This window comes from Vipera ursinii (genome assembly GCF_947247035.1).
Source record: "Vipera ursinii genome assembly, contig: SUPER_Z_unloc_6, whole genome shotgun sequence".
In the NCBI taxonomy this organism is placed as follows: domain Eukaryota; kingdom Metazoa; phylum Chordata; class Lepidosauria; order Squamata; family Viperidae; genus Vipera; species Vipera ursinii.
The window spans coordinates 1-14575 of NW_028148444.1; the positions used below are offsets into that span (position 1 = coordinate 1).

Genomic DNA, 14575 nt, shown 5'->3' on the forward strand with positions numbered 1-14575 from the left:
TTCACCCTTCTTAAAGCATGCCGGCTGGGGGATTCTGGGAGTGGAAGTCCACCCCTCTTAAAGCATGGCTTGGTGGGGGATTCTGGGAGTTAGTCCTCCCCTCTTAAAGCAGGCCGTCTGGATCTTTCTGTTTTTCCTCTTTCTCTCCTTCTGTTTCTTTTTCTCGTTCTCTATTTTTCTCTCTGTATCTTTTTCTCATTGCCGTTTTCTTTTTCTTTTTCCCTTCCGGCTTTCTGTCTCTTTCCCTTTCTCTCGCCCTTTTTCTTTCTCTCCCTGTATTATGCTTCTCTTTTTCTCTCTCTTGTCTCTTTCCCTTTGTTTTTTGTCTGTTTCTCTCTTTCCTCCTCCTCTCTCGCTCTTTCCCTTCTACTGTTTTTTCTCTCTCTCCTACTTCTCTTCTCTCTCTGTTTCTCTCTTTTTCTCTTTGTCTGACTCTTCCTTTCTCTTTCCCTTTCCTTTTCTCCGCCTCTCTTTCTGTTTTCCCTCTTTCCCTTTCACCCTTCCTCTGTTTGCTTTTTCATTCTCTGTCTGTCCTCTTTTTTCTCTTTCTCTTTCTCTCTTTTCAGCCTCTCTAGGTAGGAACAGCCTCCCGTCCCACCGGTCTACAGCGCCAGTGACGTCCTCTCCTGCCACCTGACCCACACAGTGACTTGCGCTCACCAAAAGCCCATCACCGCCCTGAAGGCGGCGGCCGGACGGCTGGTAACCGGCAGCCAGGACCACACACTCCGAGTGAGAAAGGGATCGGGGTAGACCTTGGGGCTCAGCCAGGGATGATGGATCCTGCCCACCTAGGGTGGGACCCATAGTGTCCAGTTTGTCCCGGGGGTCTCCGGCTCTTCAGCTAGGTCTGGAAGAAGCAACTGAGATTCCTCCACCAGATCTCGAGAACATCAGAAGGTTGGCGGGCAAGGAGGTCCCACGTTGGGCGCCGGGTTGGGGTGGACACTCTTCGCTCTCGGCGGTGCCTCCTCGTCGGACGGGCAAATCGGGAAGAGAGCGACGGGCCCTAACCCTTTGCTCCAACTGCCGTTCGTCTCCATCCAGGTGTATCGTCTGGAGGACTCGTGCTGCCTCTTCACCCTGCAAGGCCACTCGGGCGCCATCACAGCCGTCTACATCGACCAGGTGGGGAGCATCGCGGGAATAGCGGGTGGGGGAAGAGGGATTTGCTGATAGGGCAACGGGCCGTTCAGCAGCGGGGGTTGGGCTAGATGACCTCCTCAGTTCCTTCCCCGGCTGTGTGATTCTGTAAGGGTCTCCCGCTCGGGCAGGAGGATGGACTAGATGACCTCCGGGAGTCTCTTCCGGCTCTGTGATTCAATCCTCCCGTAAGAATCTCCTGCTCGAGCAGGGGGTTGGACTAGAAGACCTCCAAGATCGCTTCCAAGTCATTCCGTGATTTGGTAAGGGTCTCCTGCTTGAACAAGGGGTTGGACTAGAAGACCTCCAAGGTCCCTTCCAACTCTGTCTCGTTCTATGATTTTGTAAAGGGTCTCCTGCTCATTTCCGGTGTCCCCTGGCGGTAACCCTTCCTTCCTCTTTTCCTCCTTCCCTTTTTCCTTAGCTTCCTTCCTTCCTCCTTTGTTCCTATTATTTTTTTCCTTCCTATCTACCTCTCTTTCCTTCCCTCCTTCCCTTTCTTCCTCCTTTTCCTTGTCTTTCCTCCTCCCTCCTTTGCTTTTATTTTCCTCCCTTCCATTTTTCTTCCTCTCTCCCTCTCCTTCCTTCCTTCCCTCCCTCCCTCCTTTTCCTCCTTCCCTTTCTTACCTTTTTTCCTTCTTTTCCTCCCTCCCTCCATTCCATTTTCCTTTGTCTCTCCCTCTCCTTCCCTCTCTCCCCCCCTTTTCCTCCTTCCCTCCTTTCTTCCTTCTATTTTCCTCCCTCCCTCCATTCCATTTTCCTTCCTCTCTCCCTCCTTTGTTCCTATTATTTTTTTCCTTCCTCTCTCCCTTTCCTTCCTTCCCTCCCTCCCTTTTTCCTCCTTCCCTCCTTTTATTTTCCTCCCTCCCTCCATTCCATTTTTCTTCCTCTCTCCCTCTCCTTCCTTTCCTCCATTTTTTCCTCCTTCTCTCCCTCGTTCTATTTTCCTTCCTCTCCCTCGCCTTCCTTCCTTCCTTCCTTCCTTCCTTCCTTCCTTCCTTCCTTCCTTCCTTCCTTCCATCCACCCATTTATCCCTGCCTCCCTCTATCCTCACCCTCTCTGGACAGAGGCCCTAAAAAGACCTGACCCCCCTCGTTCTTCCCCCCCTCCAGACAATGGTGCTGGCGAGCGGGGGCCAGGACGGCGCCATCTGCCTCTGGGATGTGCTGACGGGTAGCCGAGTCAGCCACATCTGCGCGCACCGGGGCGACGTCACGTCCCTCACCTGTACCACCTCGTGCGTCATCAGCAGCGGCTTGGACGACGTGATTAGCATCTGGGACCGGACCTCGGGGATCAAGCACTACTCCATTCAGCAGGTGGGTTCCTGTCCTGCTGGGTCTCAGCTGGAGAAGTGCTCGAAATTTCCCAGAATCCCTCTCAGACAGCCCACCCACCCTTCGAAGCCCCCCCCCACACACACAGACACAAAGAGACCTGAGCGAGCTCGTCTGTTTCTTTTGGGGGGAGAGGGGGCAGATTCAAAAGTCTGTTTCTGTTTTGAGGTCACTCCTCTCCTTGTTCCTTCGAGATTCGCTAGGGAACGTTCCAGCGTTGCTCAAAATGGGTACCGGGGCTGTGCAATTCGAACCCGAGCACAAAAAACGAGGCTCGCCGAAGTTACAAGTAGTCCTCGGCTTACGGCCACAACGGAGGCCACGATTTCTGTTGCTAAGTGAGACCGTAGTTAAGTAGAACAGGCTGGTTGGGGGCCTACAGGGGGTACTCTCGGCTCGCCATCCGGAGCTGTGAGTTCGATCTTAGGGAGCACCAAAGAGAAAATATATCTGCTACGAACCTTGCATAGGTGTCGGGAAGGGCATCCGGCTGGCAAACTCTCAGCTCCGTTCAGTCGCTCCAATTCCACCCCGATGCAAGGGATTTACAGGGTTGTGTCATGAGTACGTGCCGGTTTTGTGATCACCTGAATGCATGCCGGTTGCCAAATTGCCGGAATTTTAATCCTCTTATGTTGAGGGGGGTCATGGGGGGGGGAGGGCAGGTCTGCAACCTTGGCAACTTTTAAGACTTGTGGACTTCTGTGCTGGTTGAAGAATTCTGGGAGTGGAAGTCCACAAGTTGTCGAGGTTGAAGACCCTTGCCCTACGTGATACGCAAGGACCGGTGGCCAGCCACATTTTTCAGCGCTGGCGTAACTTCCAGGGTTTGCTAAACCAACGGTCGTAATTCGAGGAGGGCGTTGCTTCGCCACCTAGCGACGCAGATCGTCCGAACGTGGCAAGTGCAGAGTTTGAAGCTTCGACATGGCCTGCTGCTTCTCGTTCTCCCCGCCGAGCCTCGCTTCTGACCCTCTTCTCGCTTTCCTCTCTGCGCAGGACATGGGCTGTGGGGCCAGCCTAGGTGTGATCTCAGACAATCTGCTGGTGACCGGCGGTCAGGGCTGCGTCTCCTTCTGGGACATTGGCTACGGCGACTTGCTACAGACCGTCTACCTGGGCAAGAGTAACGAATCGCAGCCGGCCCGGCAGATCCTGGTGCTGGAGAACGCGGCCATCGTTTGCAACTTCGGCAGTGAACTCAACCTGGTTTATGTACCGTCGGTGCTTGAGAAGCGAGACTGAAGGGGTGGGCAAATGAAGAGGACTAGGAAGCCCCCTTCCCCCCCCCCCCCAACCCGTCCAACCTCCTCAAGCTCCTTCTGGTCACACGGCTGTATGGGGAAGACGGTTGGTAGACTTTCCTGTCCTGTGGAAGAATGGGAAGGAGTTCCCTTGCCAAATCCTCCAGACGTGGGTCTTCTCTGGATTTGGGGCGAGGCGGGGTAAGGCCAGGTCCACCATTCTAGAAGGGCTGCAACGGGTGGACACTGGGGAACGACGCTTGGCGAGCTATGCAGGAGAGTTTCGCAATGGGTAGACACTGGGGAACGACGCTTGGCGAGCCATGCAGGAGAGTTTCGCAATGGGTGGACACTGGGGAACAATATTTGGCGAGCCACGCAGGAGTTTTGCAATGTGTGGATACAGGGGGAACAAAGCTTGGCGAGCCATGCAGGAGAGTTTCGCAATGGGTGGACACTGGAGAACAATATTTGGCGACCCTTGCAGGACAGTTTCACAATGGGTGGACACTGGGGAACAATATTTGGCGAGCCATGTAGGAGAGTTTTGCAGTGTGTGGATACTGGGGGAACAACACTTGGCGAGCCATGTAGGACAGTTGCGGCAACCTTGCAGCAGCGACGTTGTATTTTTGGTCCGTTTGGCCAGGTTCCAAGTCTGGCCATGCGAGACTCTTTGAAAGGATCTGCTGAGGAAAGAATGGGAGGGTCCCCTAGTGCCGTCTTAGCCGCCCCTGTTGCCTCCCGAGCTACAAGGGTGCAATTCGGGGGCCTGGAAGTCTACGGAAAGAGGTTAGGAAACGAGTGGGACCGATTAAACCACCCCAAGCCTGAGCCAGCGAGCTGCGGCCGGCATGAAAAGTGCACAGTTACTCCCTGTCGTATTTATTTCTGCTGTACATAATTATTTATTCCGGCACGTAAGCTTGCAGGGTAGAGATAGCTGGCGGTCGTAAGCCGAGATCGCCAAAACTGGCTCGCTGGCTGTTGCAAACCTAGGCGTGAGAACCAGGGACGGGATTTCCCCCTGGTTTCCACCGATTTTCCCCCTGGTGGACTTCAAGGGGGCTTTGTAGGCTGTGGGCCTTGCTGTCCCCCACCCCAGTGAAAATGGAGAGAGGCCCTGCCCGATCTTTCCAGATCACGGTTCAGCCGATGGCTGAACGATGGCTTTTTTTTTTTTCCGGGAACCAAAGTCTGCCTCGGACAGACATTTTTTCGGTTAAACAACACAGTTCTCTCGGCGAGCGGAAACAAGCTTAGCATCATGTCGAGTTTTCTGTTCCGAAGACCCAACGTGGAGGGTACTATGAAACTTAAAAGTTTGTCTGCTGAGCCAATGTGGGCGCCGTGCCGGAGGAATCAACCGGAATGGCGAAAGAAGGGATTCAGGGTTAGCGAGAAGAGACGAGGAATGTTTGGGAAGAGCAGTTCAGAATACGTGGGTTTTTTTTTCTTAATTTAAAGCCATTCAAGTAGGAACTAGTTTTTTTATAGTGTAGAAGAACGGGTTCGCACACGAGGTCAGCTGCCTCGCACCCGAGGCCGGGTGGGGTGGGGCACGGTAGGGCTGGACCATTCCAGGGTTTCTCAACCGTGGCCATTTCCAGACGTGTGTTTTCTCACGGCTAGGGGGGTGGGTGGGATACCGGCAGTCCTCGAATTACGACCGTTGACAGAGCCTGCCCACGACGGCCGTAAAACGGGTCCGTCACACATTTACTACTGCTTGCAGTAGCCTACCATCCCGCAACCGGCCCGAGGCACGACATTTTTTTTGTTCAGCACGCAAACCCATTGCTCGCTACAGCAGTGATGCCAAAAACTCGGCGTGCTCGCTTTTGGGACGAACGATCGTAAAGCGCGGATCGGGCGAAACCCCCCCCCCCCGGGTGCTGCAAATCCGCCCGTGGTGACGTCACCGTGGTGGGCAGTGACCTTCAGACCCAGTCCTTTTTTTTTTTTTGGTTATAAGTCGTCAACTCTGAACGGGCGCTAAGTGTCCGGTCGTAAACCGAGGACAGCCTGTATTCTGAAAGCTTGAAATCCGCGCAACGACCGCGCGATGGTTGTGCAAAGCCGGCCAGACACAACCCCTCTTCCCCTGCCCTGCCCTCCCTCTTCCCCCTCCCCCTCCCCGGATTGGGGTCCGGTGCCCGTACGATGCCTTCGGTGGCCTTAGCTCTGCCGTACCCTTTCGATTGGACGGTAGATGCTGCTTTTATACCCGATTGTGTTTTGTAATGTGTACAGGCACAAGGCACATTAAAGAGGACTAACTTCATGGCTCCTGTGGTTTTTTGGGGGGGAAAAGAGACCGGAAAATGCGCATTTCTGCCCTTAGGCTACGGACCACTACCGTGAGTCATAAAGAACCGGTCCGCGGTAGCGACGGACGAGCGCGGGAGCTGAGAAAGTGGAGTGATGATCATTTTTCACACGGCCCTCCCAGCATCTCCATGGTCACATGATTTTACATCCGGCTGCTTCGCAACCGACTCACATTTAGGACGGTCGCAGCGTCCCGGAGTCAGGCCGTCCCCCTTTTGCAAATCCTCCGGCGAGCAAAGTCGCGGGGGGGGGAGGAACCAGATTCGCTTTCGAACAAGCAGGCGACCGATTTAAGAACGTCCGCGAGTCCCTTCGTCCGCTTGTTGAGCGCGTTTGTCCCGCTTCGCGACGTTTCTCCCAAAGCCGACAAATGGGACGACACTCCCTTTAACGGTTTTTCCACTTCGCGGCGTAAAAACGACGGGCTCGCTCGCCGTCAAGAGGTGGAGGACGACACGTTGAGCACCGAGGTTGTTGCTTAAAAAGTAGCTGTGTGTGTGCGTGTGTTCCAATTTTGGCAACTTCCTAAGGCTTGCGGACTTCGACTCCCAGAATTCTCCAGCCAGGAATTCTGAGAGTTGGAAATCCGTAGGTGTTGGGTCCTGCGGCCTTCCCCCTCCAAACTGTCCCCGGAGGGGGGCGTTCAAGGGCCTGTCTTCCTACACACACACACACACACACACATACAAACACACACACACCCCTTCCTCCTCAACCCAGTGGGCAATCCTGCGTTACCCTTCTGGGAGCTTCTGCTGGCCGGTTTGCCTCTGCAGCGGTCTCCAACCCCCCTAGGCTGCGGCCCGCTACCGGGCTGTGAATCCTAAAGAACCGGTCCACGGAAGTGACGGGCGAGTGCGGGAAAACGCAATCCCTGTCTGCGTGAGGAGCGGGCGAGCACCTGCGCGCTGGTTCCGTTCGCGCAAGCCGCAGGCACGCAGGTGCCCCCCCCCGCATGCGTGGACTTGTCTGCCGCTCGTGTCAAGCCACCCCCCTCTCCCCTCCACACACACACACACACACACACCAGTCCGCAAAGCCGGAAAGGTTGGAGAACTCGGCTATATACGACATACAGGCGTATACAGATCGTTATAGGTGATTGGTAGATATATACAGTAGAGATAAGATAGTTGATAAGAGATAGACAGACAGACAGATAGATATGGATACATAGATGATAGATAGAGATGAGAGAGACAGATGTTATAGATCATGGAAGTCAAACGCGATTGCGTCACGTGACGTAGCATGCCTTTTTTGCCTTTGCAGAGCTGGGATGGGCGTGGCCCTGCGTTTGATGCATCCAGCCCCGCAGATCACCAATTTGACACCCCTGCTATAAATATAGATGATATTAATAGATCAAATAGATCGATATGAGAGGGAGACAGTAAATCTATCATCTATTTTATCTCTTATAATAATAAAGTTGGAAGGGTTCTTGGAGGTCACCTACACATACATACACACACAGATATAGATAGATAGATAGATAGATAGATAGATAGATAGATAGATAGATAGATAGATAGATAGATAGATAGATAGATAGATAGATAGATATAGATGCATGCATGCACACATACACGTAGATACATATACATATATATACAGATAGATGAAAGAGATAGAAAATATAGATGACAAAAGATACAGATCAAGATAAATGATAGGTAGATATACAGTAGATATAAATGATAGATATATAGATGATTGATAGAGATGACATATAGATATATAGAGATTGGTAGAGATAGATGATAGGTAGAGATAACGGTAGAGATGATAAATATATAGAGATGATATATAGACAGCTAGATGGATGGATGGATGGAGGGATAGATGGATGATAGGTAAGGATACAGATAATATAGAGATAACATAGTCGATATAGATAGATCTAGAGATAGATAATAGATTACATAGATATTACATATCTATGTAATATTACATTACATAGATATAGATAAGCCGCCCAGTTGTTACCCTGTGGTTAGATGGGGGGAAATACATTTAATCAATAAAATCAATGAGGTTGAATTAAAGAAGGAAGGGGGGGAAAAAAGACAATCCAACAAGCGAGGATGCCAACTCCCAACGCCCCGTTTATTTGCCTTCGTAGCAAAGAACTGAAAAACTTTTGGGTTCTAAGTTACAGGGGAAGTGTGTGGAAAACGGGAAGCCGATATTAACATTTGTACAGAAGGAAGAAGAAAGAAGTTAAAAAAAAAAAACCCAAACAATTAAACCGAAAACCTCTCCCAACGCCTGCCGAATGCAAAATGGCGGCGGCCGGAAGGCGCGACTCGACAAACGGCACGGTGCAGTCCTCCCGAGGGAACGTCGACGAGTTTCCCGCTGCTTTTTCTGCTCTCAGGAAAGAAAAGGGGGGGCTAATTTCAGACGTCCCACTGCCCATTCCTTGTCGGATGATAAGCGATTTGGGGTGGGGGGGTGGGCACGCCGTCCGCTGAGGTATTCCGTGCCCGTTGTTGAGTTAAAAAAACGGGTTGCGTAGCCCACGCAGTGGGGGACCCTCGTGACCCCTGGATCAGGGACCGAGACATTTGGTGGGGGGGGAGAAAACAACAGAAAACTTCGGGAAACCGAATTGGAACATTAGGGATGCAAAGGTGGTGGGCATGCTGGAAGGAAAAGCCAGATCCCACTAAGGGTCAACCAAAGCTTTCCCGGGACCAACCCACCCCCATTTGGAATCGTCTCGAGTCATACCAAGTTTAACGGAGAAGGAAACGGGCAATGCAAGGGACCCCAGCCTGGCCTTTTAATGGCTCGTCCCAGGTCGATTCGCTGCAGAACAGGGGTCTAAGCTGTGTGTAGGGCTGCGTGAGTGTTGTGCGTGTGTGTGTGTGTGAGAGTGTGTTTGTTGAACAGCTGAACCGTCTATGCCCACCCACAATCAGACTGGAGGGCAGCCCCCAAAGCTTTGAGCAAGGGCTGGCGCCGCAGCTTTGCTTCCCCGGCTCAGCTATCGCTACTGAAGCATACCGAAACAAGCAGACCGATCGTCCCGGTCAGTGGCCCGGCCTGGGGCTGAAAAGTGGCAGAAAGAAAAGGCAACCAGAAAAAGTAACCGCTTCGGGCGTCAGCGTCGCCACACTGTTCCCGCAGCGGCTGACCGATAAATACCACCATCTCGCCCGGGACTCCACCGGTACCGAGGAAAGTCCAGGACGGACGGACGGAGTGGGGCAGCGGGTGGCAGCCATCCGTGCGTCCGTCCACCGCTCAGGTCTTGTTCAGGGTCCAAAGGGGGTCCAGCCTGCTGAGAGGGTCGTCGCTGGGGAGGGTTCCTCGCAGACCCTCCCCGTTCTGCGGCTGGAGGAAACTCTGCTTGCTCATTCTGTGTCGGCCCTTCAGCGAATTGTCCAGGGTGAAGGCCTCTGGGGTGAGCGAAGCCAGGAGCTCCAAGGAGGAAGAGGAGGTTGGCGGGACCGGGGCGGAAGCCAACGGCTCCATCCTGGGAAGACTCGGCAAACCCTCCGGGATCTTATCCTCGCTCGTCTCCTCTTCCGTCCAGCCGCTCGTCTCTACAGTTGGCATGGCCTCCGTCTCGAGCGATGCCGGAGCAGGCGTGGCGGGCGGAGAAAATGCCGGGGCGCTCTCCGGACCGCTCGGCTCGGGAAAGATCAGTGGGGCAGCAGAAGATGATGCCGGCGGGAGCAAGGCGTCAAAGGGGGGAACAGAGGATGCCGGCTCGAATCCTCGACCGTTAGGGGCAGCCTCGGGGCTGCCCGGGGGAGGCCGGATGCTGAGTTTGGCGATGGTGGCTTGGATGGAGCTGATGGGGACGTCGCCCCCCAAGACCAGATCCTGGGGGTCCTGCTGGAGATAGACCTGGAAGGAGAGAGGGGGGGGTTGAGCGGAGCGTGCTGGTAGTCTACATAAAACGATTCATTTAGTGACTGTTCCAAGTTACAACGGCGCTGAAAAAAAATGACCGATGATCATTTTTCACACAACCCTTTCCGGCATCTCTGCGGTCACGGGGGCTGCTTCACCACCGACTCACATTTAGGGACGGTCGCAGTATCCCGGAGCCACGCCGTCCCCCTTTTGCGATCCACCCGACCGGCAAAGTCGAAGGGGGAGGGGGAACAAGCCAGATTGGCTTTGAACAAACAGGCAGCCGATTTAAGAACTTCCGCCATTCCCTTGAACCCATGTGCCGAGGGAGAGTTTCGTCCCATTTTTACGGCTTTTTCTCCAACCGTTGAGCATCGAGGACGTCGTCTAAAAAGCGGCGGTGTGTGTTTGTGTGTGTGTGTTCCAATCTTGGCAACTTCCTAACACTTGCGGACTTCGACTCCCAGGAATTCTGGGAGTTGGAAGTCCGCAGGTTTTTTTTCTTTTTAAAGTTCAGTGCGGACGTGCTTGGCCTAAAGCAGAGCTCGTTTCTCCTGCGTCCTTCGGCCTTCCCCTTCCGAAGCGTCCCCGGGTGGGTGGGTGGTGGGTTCAAGGGTCTGTCTCCCCGCCCTCCCCGCTCAAATTCTTCCCCCCTTCTCCAACCAGTGGGCAATCCTGCCTCACCTTCTGGGAAATGCTGCTGGCCGGCTTGCTGGTGGAGGCCGTGGCTGTCACGCCGTGCCGTTGCAGCACCTGTGTGGCGTGCTTCAAGACGGCCTCGTAGCAGAACTTGAGGTGGACCTGCAAGAGAAGCGACATCCGTCAGGACCCATGCGCCCCCCCCCTCCGCTCCCAAAGCCGGCCGCTACCCCGGAGCCGAACCCACCTGTCCCCCCCACCCCGCACCTTCTCCTGCAACATGTGTTTCCTCTGCCGACGGATGTGCTTGATCAGTTGAACCAAGTCCGGGATGCCGTTGCCGGCTTCCACTTCCTGCATGGCGGCGTAGAGGAGGCAGAAGGCACCCGTACGGCCCACGCCGGAGCTGCCAGGAAGAAAAGAGAGAAAGAGAATCGTTGCCCCCCTCCAAAAATCTTGCGGGTCCGTTTCCCACAGGACCCGCATCAGCTAGGCCCACGGGGAGGGGGGATTTGATGCAAAGGCTGTGTTCTGGGGGAAAAACACACACACACACACACTCCGAAAAAAGGGAAAAAAAAGCTGAACGGGACGACTTGCCACGCCCCGTCCGCCACGGCCCAACTCGCTCCGGGACAACTTGCTTGCAGGACAATTTTAACCATTCAGTTTAATTTGAGGTAATTGTTTTCAATTTTAGTCGTTCGCCTTTCCCGCTGTCCTTTTTTTTTTGGCATCCTTTCTTTCGGTGATTCTATTTCACCGTTTCTTCGATGTCAGGGTAACTCTTCTCCTGCTGAGATGGCCGCGAGTTGGACGGGACGAGTTGGCCAAGACGAGCTGGCCGTGACGAGCGGGCCCTGATGAGTTGCCCGTGGGGAGCTGGATGTGATTAGTGGGACGTGACGAGCTTTAAGAAGAGACTGGCCAGCCATTTGTCTGAAATGGTCTAGGGTTTCCTGCCTGAGCAGGGGGTTGGACTAGATGACCTTCAAGGTCCCTTCCAACTTTACTATTATGATTACGATTATGAGCTGGCCAAGATGAGCCGGCTGTGGCAAGATGGCCAAGATGAGCTGGCCATGATGAGTTGACCGTGACGAGCTGGCCGTAACTAGATGGCCATTATGAGCTGGCCACGGCTTGTTGGCCGTGACGAGTTGACCATGACGAGCTGGCCCTGACGAGTTGGCCGTGGGGAGCTGGACGTGACTAGTTGGGATGTGACGAGCTTTAAGAAGAGACTGGGCAACCATTTGTCTGAAATGGTCTAGGGTTTCCTGCCTGAGCAGGGGGTTGGACTAGATGACCTCCAAGGTCCCTTCCAACTTTACTATTATGATTATGATTATGAGCTGGACGTGACGAGTTGGACGTGACGAGTTGGCCAAGACGAGCTGGCCGTGATGAGTTGACCGTGAGGAGCTGGCCCTGACGAGTTGGCCGTGGGGAGCTGGACGTGACAAGCTTTAAGAAGAGACTTGCCAGCCATTTGTCTGAAATGGTCTAGGGTCTCCTGCCTGAGCAGGGGGTTGGACTAGATGACCTCCAAGGTCCCTTCCAACTTTACTATTAGGATTAGGATTATGAGCTGGCCAAGATGAGTTGGCCGTGACTAGTTGGACGTGACAAGTTGGCCAAGACGAGCTGGCCGTGACGAGCTGGCCGTAGCATATTGGCCGTGACAAGTTGACCACGACGAGCTGGCCCTGATTAGTTGCCCGTGACGAGCTGGGCGCGACGAGCTGGCCACGGAGAATTGCCACAGATGCTCCCCGAAGACCCACGACGACATGGGCAAGATTGGCAGCGAGACCCACCCTGGATGCCCCAAAGTTGTGCGTTACCTGCAGTGAACCACAATAGGGGTGTGAAGGGGGCGCTGGTGCAAGTAATGGCTATGCACGTCCTGGATAAACCGAATCAGATTCCCTTTGCTGTCCGGCAGGCCGCTACGGGAAGAAATTCATCCATTATTATTATTATTTTCCCCATTCCTTCCGTTAGTTCATTCATTCATTCAAATTTACATTCGCACATTATTCACTCATTTGTGTGTGGCTTTTTTTTTCATTCACCGATTACGTCTGTACGTTTTTTCTTTCGTTCCTTCGTCGAAACTTAAGATGCATTTTTTCCTGCGTTTTGTTCAATGTACAGGTAGCTTTTTTTTCTTCTTTCGTTTGTTCATTCATTTCTAAATTCAACTTAAAAAATTTTTCGCCCGTTCGCGAGGTGGTCGTCGTTCACCGATTTATTGAATACACACGCGCTTTTTCATTCATTCGTTCCTTTGTTAAATCGACCTGCGCTTTTTTCTTTCGTTCATTCATGAAATTTGGTCCTTTTTCTTTCGCCGATGCTTTATTCGTTCGTTCATTTGTGTGGGTTGTTTTTTTCCCCATGCATTCCTTTATTGATTACATATGCGCTTTTTCATTCATTCTTTTATTAAATTGATCCGCACTTTCTCTTTCGTTCATTCATTCATTCCACCCGTGTCTTTCTCTTTCACCGATTCATTAAAATTGGCTTTTTCACTCGTTCGTTTGTGTGGATTTTCCCCCCCACGCCTTCATTTATCGAATATACAAGCGACGTTTCATTCATTCCTTTATTAAATTGACCTGCGCTTTTTCCTTCGTTCGCTCGTTAAATGCGTCTTCTTCTTTCGCCGATGCATTAAAAGATTCATTCCTTTCATTCGTGTGGGTTTTTTTTTCATGCATTCCTTTATGTTGCCCTTTTCCGTTCACTCCTTTATGAAATGGACCTCGCGCTTTTTCTTGCTTTCACTCACTTATTGAATGTGTCTCTTTTTCTTTCACTGATTCGTTGGGAAAAAAAATTCATTCATTCGCTCATTTTTTCCATTCGTTTACGGAGGCTATCTGCGGGGTTTTTCCCCCCATTCATTCGTTTATTAAATTTGCGGGTCTTTTTCACCGATATTTTTTAAAAATCGTTCGTTCATGGTTTTTGTCATTCATGGGTTCATTCGTTGATTCGTGTGGTTTTTTTCTTCATTCATTCATTCATTCATTCAATTCATTCATTCATTTCCACATACTGCCCATCTCGATCAACCCCAGAGACCATTTCAGCCCCATCTGCTGCGCCCAAACCAGGCTGCCCCCCCCACCTTCCCCGCAGTGCCTTATGGGGCTCTGGCTGGCCCCTCCCCTTCCCACCAATCCGAGGTTACGTACAGCTCTGGCCAGGAGGAGAACTGCAGGTGGATCACGGTCCGTTTCAAGCTTTGATTGTGGAATTGCAGCGTAACCATCCTCTCCAGGTGGGTGGGGGTCGCCTTCAGGCTGGTGAGGGCCAGGGTGATGGGGCCGTGGACCATGGGCTGGCCTCGCTCCGTGGGGAAGTACCGGACCACCTTTTGCTGTCGAGATGGAAAAGGTTAGAAAGGGGTGGGGTCATCCTGAAACTTCTCGCCCCCAAAAGCTGGGGCTGACTCTCTGCAGGAGAGACTTTTGTGCTCGTTCAGATCAGGATTCCAATCTCCATCCTCCTCAGCCATCGCTCTTCTGGTAGGGGCGGAGAGGAGCCCGATCAGAAGCCGGAGAGCGAGAGAGAGAGAGAGCCAAGGCCGGCTTTGAAAACCAGACCACGGAGGGGTGGAATTTGTGTGGCTTCTCCTCCTATCGAGCCCAGGCAGAAGAGCGATGGGTGAGGACGATGGAGCTTGGAGTCCTGAACCTAAACCTGGAGGAGTCTAAATAACATCACCGGTGCTAGGAGGGGGGTGGGATTGCAGAGAGGAGGACGAAGAGGAGAAGGGAAGGAGGAGTCTAAACATCAACAGCGCTAGAAGGGAGGTGGGATTGCAGAGAGGAGGACTAAGAGAAGGGGAGGAGTCTAAACAACACTATCAGTGCTAGAAGAGAGGTGGGATTGCAGAGAGGAGGACTAAGAGAAGGGGAGGAGTCTAAACAACATCAGTGCTAGAAGGAAGGTGAGATTGCGGAGAGGAGGACTAAGAGAAGGGAGGAGTCTAA

At 52.8% G+C, this 14575-nt stretch overlaps 2 protein-coding genes across 5 annotated transcripts in view; one reads left to right on the top strand and one right to left on the bottom strand.

Annotated features, from left to right (window-relative positions):
• Positions 1-6: 6 nt before the first annotated feature.
• Positions 7-6009, top strand: LOC310650517 (sterol regulatory element-binding protein cleavage-activating protein-like). The gene is made up of 3 exons (XM_083380077.1): positions 7-1128; positions 2257-2463; positions 3481-6009. The coding sequence occupies exons 2-3, from the start codon at positions 2260-2262 to the stop codon at positions 3724-3726; spliced, it is 450 nt and encodes a 149-aa protein (XP_083236203.1). The 5' UTR covers positions 7-1128; positions 2257-2259; the 3' UTR covers positions 3727-6009.
• A 2135-nt stretch (positions 6010-8144) lies between these two features.
• PTPN23 (protein tyrosine phosphatase non-receptor type 23) overlaps positions 8145-14575 on the bottom strand; it is a 64356-nt gene continuing 57925 nt past the window's right edge. For 3 of the 4 annotated variants that reach the window (XM_083380079.1, XM_083380081.1, XM_083380078.1), the window contains 5 exons: positions 13775-13959; positions 12413-12517; positions 10833-10971; positions 10611-10727; positions 8145-9917 (listed from right to left, as the gene is read on the bottom strand). In XM_083380079.1, coding sequence (XP_083236205.1) covers positions 9309-9917; positions 10611-10727; positions 10833-10971; positions 12413-12517; positions 13775-13959 — 1155 coding nt within the window. In that variant the 3' untranslated portion in view covers positions 8145-9308. The remainder of the gene's footprint in view (positions 9918-10610; positions 10728-10832; positions 10972-12412; positions 12518-13774; positions 13960-14575) is intronic. The other variant, XM_083380080.1, reaches the window with a different exon arrangement.